Source organism: Temnothorax nylanderi, unplaced genomic scaffold, assembly GCF_030848795.1.
Source record: "Temnothorax nylanderi isolate EJ_2023f unplaced genomic scaffold, tnyl_v1.0 TNYL_tig0004_pilon, whole genome shotgun sequence".
Taxonomy (NCBI): domain Eukaryota; kingdom Metazoa; phylum Arthropoda; class Insecta; order Hymenoptera; family Formicidae; genus Temnothorax; species Temnothorax nylanderi.
Genome location: NW_027249066.1, coordinates 2,247,224 through 2,261,208, shown reverse-complemented (window position 1 = coordinate 2,261,208; position 13,985 = coordinate 2,247,224). Strand labels below are relative to the sequence as shown.

Below are 13,985 nucleotides of genomic sequence, written 5' to 3'. Positions count from 1 at the left end.
GTTTTAAATTTTAATTTAAAAAAAATTTTTGTAATAGGTGAGTAGGGAGGTGCGTGTGGTGTGTGTATGTATGTCATGTGCGCGCGCATATCCGCAAAATATTTCAATTGAAGTTTGAGCGAAGCAAAATCGATCAAACGTTATGTTTGACGCATTTACACACGGAGATTAGAGAACTAAATCTCTAATCCCTAATTAGAGACCTAATCTCTAATCTCCGTGGATTTACACTTAAATTTATCAGTAATGTATACTATATAATATAACATATCAGCATGAATTCTTCGACAGGTGCGGTATATACATATACACATACAATTTAAACTTATCTATATTTTTTATATGATTTAAATACTTTTATTACCTATTAAATATTTTTTTCTCGTGATTATATCATATATATAGATTCTCACGAGCACGATGAAGAAACAGTTAGATTTATACAACAATTAGCTCATACCGATGGCGTCCTAAGATCACCAATCGATTTGAACATCAGCTATATGAAAGTCGTGAATCTAAATCCTATACAGTGGTTCAATTATAATGTCACGCCAAAAAAATTAAAACTCACCAACACTGGGTACACTGGTAAAAAAAATGGAAGCAACGTGCAATCTAAATGTTTGCTTTTAGTAGATTGCGTTTTTGATAGTGTCTAAAAGCGTTTATTATTTCTAGTTATGCTTAGTGCAGCATGGCGTGAAGAAGAGCCGTATTTGTATGGCGGCCCTTTCGTCGACAGTTATATCTTTTCGCAGCTTCATTTCCATTGGGGTAAGACTGATATGGACGGTAGCGACCATTATGTCGACGGTGGAAGGTTTTATTTTTATTGTCTATATATCTATAAATTCAATTTACGTGACTTTTTAATTTAAATGCATTTGCCCACAAAGCATGCCAATGGAACTGCATGCGGTACATTATAAGAGTGATTATGGAACTCAATTCGCGGCTCTTCGACATCACGACGGTATCACTATATTGGTATACTTATTCCAGGTATTAAAAATATGTATCTCTTTTATTTCAAATAAATTCTATTACATAATGTGGTTCTTGTTAGATTATTTTTCACACAATATGTGTATTTTAATACGTTTTCAAATATGTAATTTCAAAATTTGAATAGAAAATTTATCTTTAGATGTTAAATAAATAATAGATATATTTTTTAAAAATAATATTTCTATATTGCTCAGCTGCAGGCAGCTCCTAATCCGGTTCTGGATGATATCATAAATACGTTACCCTTTATCCAAGCAGCTCATTCTGCCATTCGTTTAATACCTTTCTCTATAACAAATATTGTGCGATGCTTTCAACGTGATTACTTCGTTTATTGGGGCTCTTTAACCATGACAAATATCAGAAATAGTGTACTTTGGTTAATAAGCAGAGAACCGTTAGGAATATCTATTGATCAAGTAAGTTATGCCCTATTGGTAAAGATATCAATAAGCGGCCTAAACGAAGATTAAATAAAATAAGATTATCATATAATTAAATGATTTTATAGTAAATTTGATTATATTTTTTTAAGATTGCGGAGTTTCGCACTCTATGCGATAAACGTAAAATGCCGATTTTGACAAATCGTCAGCCATTGCAGGATAGAGGTAATAGAAACGTTTTCCACGTATGTCCTAGCGGATCCAGATATGCTACGCTTCTGCCAATTTCACGTAATGTCAATGATAAATATATTCGTAAAGATAATGTCGATAGCAGTGATAAACAATAATGCGCTAATTACATTACACATAAAAATATACTATTTATAAATTAACTGTTGCAATTATATTATTTATGGATACGAATTGCGTCTAAAATTCCTCCAAGTACCGTTGTTTAATTCATTTTACTTGAAACTTTTTTAAAGCCTTGTAAAGTATTTTTCCGTTTATTTTCTTTTTCTGCTGCGCCTCTTAATCCTTTCCCTCTCGAGATCGCACTTCGGATAGAAAGAGGCGCAGTCGACTCCACCCAAGCCCAGAATAGATGCCTTCACAGAATCCAACATTGCCGACCATGGAGTCCTGTATAGCATTCTGCCCGACAACCAACTCATCCCCAAGCTGAAAAAGAGGGTGGTGATGTTATCGGTTGTTTCGGGATATAACTTCAAATATCGTCGACCATTGATATTGCGTCGACCGATTCGCAAGATGTGATAATAAGTTTTTATATCTCATTTTTTATGTGTAAGATTCATATAATTATTGTCACGCAATCTATTACCTCCAAACGGGAATCAAAATTCTTCGATCGTCTTTAGTCTCCTTGGAATATTGATTATCCTCACATAGTATCCTGCGCAGACAATCGCCGGAGTCCGCTTCGGCGACCATAGCTGCTTCGATGGACCGCAAAACGCGATAGGACAGCTCGTTTAAGTCCTTGTTACTTATGACAGACGAGGAGAGCGAAATCGTGTGTCTCTTCATTCGTCTACTGCCATTGGTATTTTCCTAAAATGTAAAACATTTTCAAACTTTTCCATCGAAGTACATAATGGAAAGTTACATGTGCAACTCCTCTTTCGGTGAATTAAATATCCTTATTAAAAAGATACTTATATATTAATTTTAATTAATATTATACATATAATGTTAAAAAGATACTAGAAAATGATAGGACTTTATCTTGTAAACAAGTTTCTTTTTAATACCGTGGCATTCATACAAAGCTGAATGACGAACAGTCCGAATGCTAAAAATGCAAGTGCGGTGAGTGCGATCTCGAAGAAATCCTGAATCGACAGTTCATGGCCCTTTCCCTTGGAATAGGAGGGTTTATGTTCCTCTTCATGATCCTCATGATGCTCATGATGCTCATGATGATGCTGCGGATAATAGTACTCCTCGTGGATGGATGGAAAGAAGTCACTGTGATGTCCAATGTGACCGCTGTGGTGATGGCTAAACGAAGGTCCGTAATGGTAGGCATGATGCCCTGTCGACGATAACATCATGTCATCTATTCAATGGATTATGTAAATATCATGTCTCGCCAAGTCTTTCATATGCAGCGCGCTATGTTCTGCAATAGCTTCTGATGCAGTTCTACCTTCATGGGACGGTTCATAGACGCCCACTTTTCCATTCGATGGCAGAGGAGCTTGCATCGCGAATCCCGTCACCTCACCATCGAACTCCTCGATGTCGTCGTCGTGCTGGACATCTTGTTTCTTTTTCATTTTTTTCCGGGGGGCATAGTGGCGATACACATCGTTCAGTGTCGTTGTTCTATTGTAGATATGTTAGAAATTAAAGAACTTTGTTATTGATATTTTGTGGAATACTGTAGAACATTACAGTAAAATTAGAAAGATTAGCAAATTTTAGAACGTATCTGTTAGGCATGCACTTCTCAAATATTTTTATTTAAACTTCAATAAAAATTTAATTAAACTTGATTTTTAAAAATATTTTATGTTTAACATTGAAAATATCTAATAATTTGTTGAGTAAAAATAAATGTTGAGTTAATAAAAAATTTTATAGTAGAAGAATTAGTTTTTTTATCTCAAATGTATAGTATAAATTTGTCATTTGTAGTATGCATAAGAGTTATCAAAGTTACAAGTAAATATTATTAATTATACAAATATTTGAATTATAAAATTTAGAAACTCATGTTTCTTTATATAACTTTAATTCTATGTGCTTACCGATGCAGCCAGTTTTTATATTTAGAGCTTCCTTCATCAGCCAAAAGTTTATCGTGTATTGTAACATTGTCGTCGCTTAAGGAGTTGTGATTCAAATTGTCGGTTGACAAAGATTCCGGATTTCGCTTCAGTCTAGGCGTGCTCACTTCCTTGAAGATTTCTTCCGCCATGTAGCCATGACAAAGATACTCATTCATTCTTTGCCTGATTTCATATATGAATTAATTTAATATTAATGTTGTAAACACCTAGATTTTCAGTTTGTTGACTCTCAAATCGGATCGTACGTTAACATTTACCTATGAAATTCCATCTCGTTTAACGCGCTGTCAAAAGATCCATCCACAGTTTCATTTGCCACTGTCTTAGGAACACTATTTTCATATTGATCGTCAAATAAAAACGATCCAGGTAAAAGATCTGCGGAAAGTATGTCGTTTTGATTGATGCAAAACTCGTTGCCATCGTCGAAGCATTCTTGCGCCGATATTGTACAAATTACGAAAAAGATTTCAAAGAGATATATTATTTCGTAAGTTCGTAATGAGGATTTTTCACCGTATTCCGACAAATTTTCTAGTGCCATTCCAATTGTGCCACGGGAGTTGTCACTGAAGACGCGGAGATGACTGTGACTGAAGACAAGGCGACACGCTCTTGTAATAATTCGCTTGTCTGCTAGAAATAATTGCTTTAACCGTAACATTTCCTGGACTGCGTCATAACAGTTTTATTTTGCGGTTTTAAGTACAAGAAAAAAATTTTTGGATGCATCTGAGTATATTAATTATTAATAATTTTTTAAAGTAACGATGTTTGACAGTTAACGAGAATAAAGAGAGGAAAAGAGAGTTTAATAATAATAAATAAGTAAATTATATATACGTAACTAAATTATAAATGTGGAAAGATTTAATGCAATAATAATAAATTTGAATCTGTTACAAGTTTATGCATCAGATAATGTTATATAAGTAGACATTATCTTTAAATTATATAATTTACGTGAAGAGGAGTATTCACTGAATTTTATAATCAGAAAAATTGTAGGTATTATCTAATTTATTATGTAAGTTAATTTTTTTTAAATTTAAATTGTTATCAGAATAAAAAACCAAGAAGCTGTAAAATAAATACTGTCATGCCGATATCAAAATAATCGAGAGACAAAATACCCGCATACCTGCCAAAAGCGGGTTGTACATCTGTTTAGATTCATGACTAATCCTCCCGATTGGTGACAGCGCCCTCCCGATTTAATCCGTAATCCGACACTCATGATTAAATACGTTTATTAAAAACCACTTACAACGCTCTTATGAATGTTTCAAGAGCGGAGGGTCTGTCGGGAACGTCCGTCCGGGTCGAGGTGGTAAGACAGGGTAATGGGGCCTTTGTTCCCCTGGGAACGCGCTCACCTGTCTAATATCTCGCGAGAGTGGCTATATCTGTACACACACCAAAAGCGGCCAGTTATACGCCGAGCTTACTGAAAATTAATCGCGCAGTTTCGAAAGAATCCTCGCGTCTCTCGCGTCTCGTCCTACCGACTGAAATAAACGTTTCTCACGCGATTATTAATGGTGTCGTAGTCGCAGAACTACCGGTATATCAGACAAAAATATACGAAAAATTATATCTAGCTTATTTTTTGATTATTTGTTGTTTTGTTAAAATTAAAATATATAATAGTTAAAACGTTTTCCTCAATTATAATTAACAGTATGTAGAAGGAGAAACGAGAAAGAGTTTAACGAATAGATTGGGATATTGAGATATTTATAATATCCTTCCTTTCAAGTTTAATATTATTTTTGAGGTACACGATGCATGTTACGAAATATTTTCAGCGGGACACGGAGGATGCGGCTCTTAATTGCTTACAGTCGAGGTGTTCGCACTTCCCCTTTTTGCGTGAACGCGACCTGCGGTGCGGTTTGTGCACGCGTGAGCTCACCCTCCTTTTCTCAGGTGTTTGATTGATCGTTTCAATTACGTGGCGCAGCGTGCATCAAACGTGAGAGTAAACTTCGCAGCGAGCAAATGGATCGTTTATTCGAAACATTTACGGGTGGACGCCGTCATGGATGGCATATAAAGCAAATAAACCGCAAATAATCGTACATTATCCAAATACATGCTGACGCTTCAAACGTGCTTCGGACGAGAGCTGTCGTGATTAAATAAGATGCCATTAATTTTCATTCTGTGCTATATCACGTAAATTTTAATAAAATTTTAATTGTAACGCTTAAATAATTTTTAGGAAAGCACGTAGCTATTATGACAGGTTTGGGACGTACGTTTACGCGTCCACGCTAGTTTCCAGGAAGTAATGTCCGCAGTCGTAAATTAACGTGCGCGTTGACCATGTCGTTACTTCCTCTCTTCGCACCTAAGACGCGCCTTAAGCGCATTTCACTTCATGTATTTAAGATTCAATATTTGTCGCGGTCGCAAGTACGTGTAAAATGTTCAACCCCGTGTATAATCAGCATGCAAAAAGCGTGTGCAACGCGAGACAAATGAACGTAAATTCACGTTTAATTGTAAGTAGAAATAACCAGCTCGCCAGCCGTAACAAGATAGGAATCTCGTCTTTGATGGATACTTAATATCCAAGAGATATTTAAAAACAAAATTTTGGACTAATTACGTATCTTTTTTCTCTATGTTATCTTATTCTAAATATATCTTACTTTGCATAATTTTAAAGATGCATATCGCTTTTTATTTAAATCAAATTTTCTGCTTTACATAAAATAGGAAGTGATTCTTCCGAGCATAGTTAATTTGCAGCCATAGTTTAGCACATTAATATAAACTATTATATCATTTATATTGTGAAATCAAAAAGTTATTTATTTTTTCAATGTAATAGTTATGTTATCCAAATCTAAGCGGGAAATATTGAAAGATTAATAATGACTGCGTTTTCAGAACACGACACTGCGTGCTGAGGTGTCTAATGTACATGAAAAGAATGATATACGCTCTTCCACAAAGACGAAATAACTCAGACGTGGATCGGGGAGAGGATCGATGACGAGGAGCCGCGCGGTAGAAAGGGCTCACAATCGCCATTGGTCCTTTTAGCCGCGGAAGCGTGGAGCCGAGTGGATTTACGGCGCGCAAGGATGAACATTGAGATTGGCACGGGTAGCCCGGAGACTAATGGACGCGCCATTCGCGAAAATGGCCGCCGCACCATGCCCGTAAACAGAAATAGCACGATATGGTTCGATAAGGGCTATCATCAGCGACGGAAGTTGAAATCCTCGGATCGTGCGAAATAATGCAATGTGGAAACTATCGTTTTTATTTCTATTTGATTATATTTCAAAAATACTTTATATTCATCTTCCAATTGTTATCAAAAAATTTATCTTCTTTCATAGATTAAATGATAAATCTTTCACATATAAGTATATTGTCAGATCAATTCAGATTTTTGCACACGCAAATTTGCATTGTAATCAGTGATTTGTTGTATATCGCCACTAATAAATTGCGAAATTATATTCATAAGACACAATTGTCCCGGATATAACGAAGAAATGTGACATTTCTGACGACTAGTGAGAACCACTGCGCGTAGTTCGCTAAACGCGTGAAGAAGTGTTTTGCGGTACTTTTTCATGATGTTCTTCACGTGGCAGAAGCGTTTATCCATTGCTAAAGCGCGAACGGGAAAGAGAGAAGCGACCATCGTTTTACCGGCATAAAGTTTCGAGATAGAGGGGTCAAAGAAGGCGGTTGCTGCGCGAGCATCCTGCGCGTTTGGGACCAATCGGGAATCCACCTTTTGATCCCAGATGAGCCCTTTTTCGCTGTGGCAAAATTCGCTAGTGCGCAAGCCGAATCGTCGAGCTCAAGCACTTTTTTGGGAAAGAACCATAAAACGCGTGAATGCCTCGATAAAATAGAAATATAGGAGATCCATCCGCATTTTGTATGAATTTACAAAATTATGCTGTATCGATAGTATCGATAGGAAACACGATATTCTTGATAGATAATAAAATATCTGAAATAAATTGCATTGAAGAAGTAACAATTTTGTTGTATATAATATCGTATAAATAAGATACATATTCACAGTGGCAAAAGTAATAAAAAATATACAAGTTCTTGTTACATGTATAATTTTAATGAAGACCATTGATAACTGGGATCATCACATGATTAATGTAAATCCGCGAAGTCTAAGAAGTTTTAAATCCTAGAGATCTATTTTTATGTTTATTTAATTTTTAACGTACTTATACATATATTCGTTGATAAAGATATATACTATATAGCTATGTTAAATCGTACTGCTGAATTTTGTGGATCATTTTATGTACAATGTACAAAGAAAACGGCAACATTTCGCGAATAATACAATGGGATTTGAAAGCTATTAGTTCTAAAGTAGGAAATCTCAGCTATAAACCGCCGCGATCCCGCGATCCCTACTCCGATCGGAGATATCGGGTAAGTGGGGGGTTTTCCGAGGTGCGAGATATTCTTCCAACCTTACGGGATGACCTTCCTGTAGGAAGCTGGTGGGGATGCTGGGAGGTCCTTCTCTGGACCACAGACACGTGCCACTTGTCATACTTTCGGAAGTACTTGCTTTCGGTCGGTTCGAAGGGAGATTAGTACGAGATCAGGTGTGATCGATCAAGGAAGAAACGCGTGTTAAGCCGCTCACAGTTGACTCGCGGATATTCTTTGCGGTACAAAATATTCTGTCGATTAAAAAATATGAAATAATGATACGGACAAATTGTAATCGAGCTCTAAACTAATCCAAATAATTTACGTTAATAACTGTGAAATTTAAAGAAGAGAAAAATGTGAGAAGGCCTTTGGAATACGTCAGTCGTCATCAAATTGTAAAGTGCGCGAATTTAAATTATTATTGGAACGTATGTGCCGTTGTCCGAGTAAGATCAAAATTGTCGACCGTAGCCGAGATCGATGATTTTTTACAAGATGGAACTCTATCAAAATCGCGAGAAAATGAACGATGCCATTTACGATCTTCGTCGGACGCGATCGCTGCCGAGTGAGAACGAAGCCTTTTCAAACAACATCGAGAGAGGCTGCATGTCACCGACCGCCAATCGAGAGTCTATCGAGTATACATCCGATTCGAGCTGCGAGGGTTACAGGGAATATCAGAAACAACAGACCGAGAGAAGAAATTCATCCCCGATCGCGGCGTCTAGTGCTTTCACTATCGACAGCATCCTCGGGAGAAATGAGAAGAGAGAAATCTCAAGAATAAACAATTCCGGCGATAAGGAGGAAGATCAGGACGAGACGGAGGACAGGATAGAGGGTCATTTCGTCAAGCCGACAGCGATACCAGCCACACGTACTGGTAATGTAAAACGTCATAAACATGTCCAGAAAACTAGACTATCATAAAAAAAATATGCATTTGTATAAAAAATAATACAAGCTAAGAGAAAATAAGATAATTATAATATTAATAGAGAATATTCAATGTTTCTAAATAAGTTCTATTATAGAGTTTAAGTTAGAGTTAAAGCTAGAGTTTTTAAAGCTCTAAAGTTTTAAAATTAAAGGAATATAACAAAACATAATATAAAATAGATTCCCGTGCATTCATGGACGAAATAATTACATAGATGTAAATTATATCATATATTGTTTAAAAATATTGATAATAAAGAGACTATTACAATCTAATAGATGTACAAGCAGGCTTCAAATTTTCACGATAAAAAAATTTACGATTTAATAAATATTATACAATTTAATGCATACGATTTAACAGATATAGAAGGGAGTTTGTATACTCATGCGGGATTGCCATACTCCGAAGGTGCGCTACCCGATTCCTCGGCATATTCTGCAACATCACTCGCATCAGCCTCATTACTGTACAGTAGCTGGTTTGCTCAAACAAAGCCTGGACAGCTGTTTGGTTTACAAGGTAAGCTGAAACCTTTAGAATCAAATTCAGTATTACCCGCAAAAGTATATCAGATCTATTCTTCATAAGTTTCTTTCAAAGAGCTTTTAAATCCAGTAAAATTTATCTTTAGAAAAATTCAGTATGTTGGAAAATATAAAACCTATTGTATCAAATCTGCCTTTGAATTGCCCGATTTTTTGAAAGTATTCAATGCTATCGGGTAATTACAAAAATGTACGATGAGTACGCTATAGATACATAGGGGTCTAAGGAAAATTTTCACGGTGCTAGAAATCTTTTTCTTCGTGTCTGAGGCACTAACGCTGTCAGGGAATCGTGACGACAAAGGACTCTAATTATTATCGTAATAACTTACCACCGTAATTCTATTTTCGCGCACAATGCCGGGAAAGGTGTAAGATGGGCACCCTCTTTCTCGGCCTCAACGAATATTGGATATTATACGAGGCGCCTACGATAACAGCTTTTCGACACGCGAGGCACACATCAGTGGCCCAGTTGTTGCATCCCCCTGTTTTTGGGGGATGTTACTGGCGAAATATTAAACGCTTGGCCGCGTAATAATCGCACATTTAATCATATGTCGTAATATTATATTGTATTTTTTCTAATACAATGCTATGTAAAATTTTAGTATTTTAGTATTTTATTGAAAACTTTATTTTTTCCTATCATTCTTTTGAATATTGATTTATTTACGATTTTTTTAACGACTATTACCCGCGAACATTGCAGATTGGCCACATAAGTTTGTTAAATCTATATAAAACTGCAGAAGAATTGCCACGTTATACGACAATTCTTATTAGTTGAAATCCCAAGTATTTCGCGATTTTGAGATAAGATTAAAATCCGCCATTGCCTTGTTTCCCCCCTTTCCGGCTACTATCCGCCATACTGTTAGGAGCCCATTTATCAGCACCGTTGGTCTAACTATCTTCCACGAAGGTGTTAAATGTCTCTGTACACTCGTAAATCTTAGTCCCGCCGGTTCTTCTTCTTCGTCACCGTGCGTATTCTCCTTTCCGCGGTCACCACAGCAGTCTTTCAATTTCTAAGAACGCGATCATCTCTGTGATTGTATCTATCATATTTATAATCGAATTTATTATCTCATATATTTTGATCTATTCCATGCGATAAAGCGACTTTTAAAATTTTACGAATTGAATTCAATTAAATTTATCGTGTTTAATAATAGTATCATATATGTTACACGTGTCTTCTGTTGCTAAAAAAATGTACATTATACAAATGTATTACGCTATTAACTAAAGAAATAAAATGCTTCTTGAATATTATTTGCACGTATACATAGCAATATCAAAAGTTTCCTATTGACAAAATAAATTATACGTGTATGTGTAGGTATGTGTGTGATTGAAACATTAAAAATCTCTAAAACCTGTTGCAAGAATTTGCATAATAGTTAACGTAACGTTATGAATTAAATGAATCGGTATACTTCAGATACGTATAAAATACAATTAGATCCTTTCTCTGAATTGGAAAAGAACTCCGAAACGTAATTTAACTACGGTTAAAAAACATTGAGATATTTTTGAAACGTGCTGCGAAGGATATCCGAATTTTTTCATTAAACGTTAACGTAATTTATCTGAAATTATGCAAAACATATTTTTTTTGCGTAGAGTATAAGATGTCACATTCTAACTGTTAACAACTGTTCTGCGTAATAAAAATCTAACTGTTCTCCATAGTCGTAGACACACTGGAAGGGTGTCCTGTAAAAACGCAAAGGTCTTGTACAAATACACGACATCTATTTGTTGACTTGTCGTGTAAGGGCCGCCCGGCTAACCGGTGATTAAACATCGGTGAGGAAAGAGCAAAAAAAGTTTCTATTTCTATGTGAAAACATTATCTTGGAAGTATCCCGTCACGCGAGTCCGTGCTACTTTTCAGGATTCGAACAATTGTTATAGAGAAAAAAAAATTACTGCATTATGTACAATTTATGAACAATTTTATAATGTCCTCATATTTACGGTGCAGCGTTTCTATATTAATTAACATTATTTAATTAATCACATATATTTTCTTATATATGTACATATATAAATTATAAGAGTGAACAACATGGAGATAAAAAAAATGATAAAATTGCACGATTCAATCAAAACAATTATTCTAAAACGAATAATATAATTAGTTAGACTTTTCTTTGAACGATATTTTTACATTATTTTGAAGGATTAAATAATATTCTTGTAATATAGTTTTAAATTTGAAAATAAAATAGGGAAATATCATGTATCTCTGCTTAGTTCAGTATATATAGCAGCACCAAAACAGCTGTTGTTGTTACTCTAAAATGTTGCATCGCGCTTCGTTGTTTGCATTCTAGCACGAATTATTCGCGGATATTTGCCAATGCGATTAACAATTCCCCTATTATTTTAGCGCATCTAATTACGTTATAATGTCTCATATCTGCTTTTCAAAGGAAATGTGTAGTACTTCTTTGCACTAGGATGATAATCGCATCCAAACGTTCTCCGTCATAAACTGTTTGCACAGCTCGTTACCGCTTTGCCTCGATGGTGTTGACTGTAGGATGTCACACATTCCGCAAACAGTACTACACGTCTCGGATATGTTCGGTGATCCTAGACAGGACTCGACGGGTGGTGCTTCGAAATCGTAAGGTGATAATTGAGCCCGAGCTGGCGAAGTTAGCCGTGCAATTAAGACGCGTGATTAGAATATTAAATTTTGATTATCGCGACGATAAATCTCCGAAAATGCCATCAGCGTCAGAAACTGTCAGACGACTCAAGGGGCTCTCACGTAATTGATCACTAATGTACTCAGTCGACACAGAGAGCGTCAGTTACATTACATCTATGTTATAATTTTATGTATATATTACATTTAGTGTCAAATGCGAAATTATAACATACATGCAATGTAATTAACGCTTTGTGTCGAGTAGTTAACTGGATAGTTAACATTGCCGTTCACGCGACAGCCAATAATTGTTAGTGCGATGCGGTGAGGACTGATTATTTTTGCAGCACCCAAACCGAGTGGCAGGAGGTCGAGAAAACCGGGTATCGATCGGAAACCACGTCAAGCTTACAGTGCAAAACAACTGGAAAGACTTGAGGCCGAGTTCAAGGTACGATTTGCAAAGTTTCCCATATTGTTCGTACAACCAACCCTTTGTACGATAACGTTATAATTTTTTTCTTTTATATTTTTGGTTTCATCGTAGATCGACAAGTATCTTAGCGTGAGCAAGCGGATGGAGCTGTCCAAGTGCTTGAATCTCACCGAGGTGCAGATCAAGACTTGGTTCCAGAATCGCCGCACGAAGTGGAAGAAGCAGCTCACGTCCAGGCTGAAGATCGCGCAGAGGCAGGGACTGTTTCCACCGACGTACTTTCCGACCACCCAGTATCCCCTTCTTCCGTACTACGCGGCGCCTTTGATGTTCGGTGCCCCTTTGTCGGACGACGCGAATTCTAGCTTGCCGACCCGACCCGCCGTATCGTCTTCGGATACGGTCTGACGCAGTGCAGACTCGAACTACTTGGTCGATCGTCGGCCGGGCGACCGCGAAGTGCAATAAGACCTTCCGTTGGCCATTGCGAAGTCCTCGGGGTTGCTTCCCCCTTTCTCTTTTTTCTTTTTTTTCACATTATCTACGGATATTTTTATTCTATATAAATTTAAATACCATTGATATAATAAGAATCTATTCCGTAAAAGTGCGCGAATTGCAAAGCGACTTCTTTCAATTATGATGCGTCTTTGAAATCTCTCGATATTATTGAGACTGTGTTGTATATAAAATTTAATTATATAATTACGTTACAAATGTTTCGTGTAAAAGTCTCATGCTAAATAGATATGCTGTGAATTGATTCATGACACTTTCTAGCGGCAGCGAAGTAAGATTATATTCAAGAAACAGTCGCATGGACGATTTCTTCAAATTATCAATTAATTTTCTAGACCAATTATTTCTGTTGTACATAAAATGCGATAATTGTAGATTTATATTTATGTAACACCTACGGGGATCGTATAAAAAATAGACGACTGAATTTACTCGTAACGTTTCTTTTCAGTGATCGAACGAGATTGCATTCCGATGATATTCACGTAGAAGATATACGGGGCAGTGACTTCACATTATGTACTATATGTTATTCAGGTCAATCTTTATATAAAATATTACGGATTTATGTAATGCATACGAGAGAAAACGTGTGAAAGACAGACGAGCTCTAAATTCACTGCGACTTTACACGGTTCCGGCGAGACAAGATTCCATCCGAGCGGCAGTCATGTGCAAGTGACGCGAAAGCGACACAACACTGGCCGTAC

The 13,985-nt window shown here is 36.4% G+C and overlaps 2 protein-coding genes across 2 annotated transcripts; one reads left to right on the top strand and one right to left on the bottom strand.

Annotated features, from left to right (window-relative positions):
* Positions 1–1,008: 1,008 nt before the first annotated feature.
* On the bottom strand, positions 1,009–4,512 carry LOC139772669 (uncharacterized). The gene is made up of 6 exons (XM_071706534.1): positions 3,976–4,512; positions 3,677–3,880; positions 3,073–3,251; positions 2,675–2,982; positions 2,245–2,474; positions 1,009–2,081 (listed from the first exon to the last, which is right to left on the bottom strand). Exons 1-6 carry the CDS (start codon positions 4,380–4,382, stop codon positions 1,907–1,909), a joined length of 1,503 nt encoding a protein of 500 aa, XP_071562635.1. The 5' UTR covers positions 4,383–4,512; the 3' UTR covers positions 1,009–1,906.
* Positions 4,513–7,984: 3,472 nt separating this feature from the next.
* LOC139772663 (uncharacterized) lies at positions 7,985–13,702 on the top strand. Its single transcript, XM_071706521.1, has 4 exons — positions 7,985–9,047; positions 9,468–9,626; positions 12,668–12,771; positions 12,868–13,702. Exons 1-4 carry the CDS (start codon positions 8,642–8,644, stop codon positions 13,162–13,164), a joined length of 966 nt encoding a protein of 321 aa, XP_071562622.1. The 5' UTR covers positions 7,985–8,641; the 3' UTR covers positions 13,165–13,702.
* The last annotated feature ends 283 nt before the right edge of the window (positions 13,703–13,985 follow it).

Coding starts and splice junctions, on each gene's coding strand:
- LOC139772669 (XM_071706534.1), bottom strand. CDS start 4,382: ATGTTACGGTTAAAGCAATTATTTCTAGCAGACAAGCGAATTATTACA. Junction 3,881..3,975: donor AACGAGATGGAATTTCATAG/GTAAATGTTAAC, acceptor ATATGAAATCAG/GCAAAGAATGAATGAGTATC. Junction 3,252..3,676: donor TATAAAAACTGGCTGCATCG/GTAAGCACATAG, acceptor TATCTACAATAG/AACAACGACACTGAACGATG.
- LOC139772663 (XM_071706521.1), top strand. CDS start 8,642: ATGATTTTTTACAAGATGGAACTCTATCAAAATCGCGAGAAAATGAAC. Junction 9,627..12,667: donor ACAGCTGTTTGGTTTACAAG/GTAAGCTGAAAC, acceptor TTATTTTTGCAG/CACCCAAACCGAGTGGCAGG. Junction 12,772..12,867: donor GACTTGAGGCCGAGTTCAAG/GTACGATTTGCA, acceptor GTTTCATCGTAG/ATCGACAAGTATCTTAGCGT.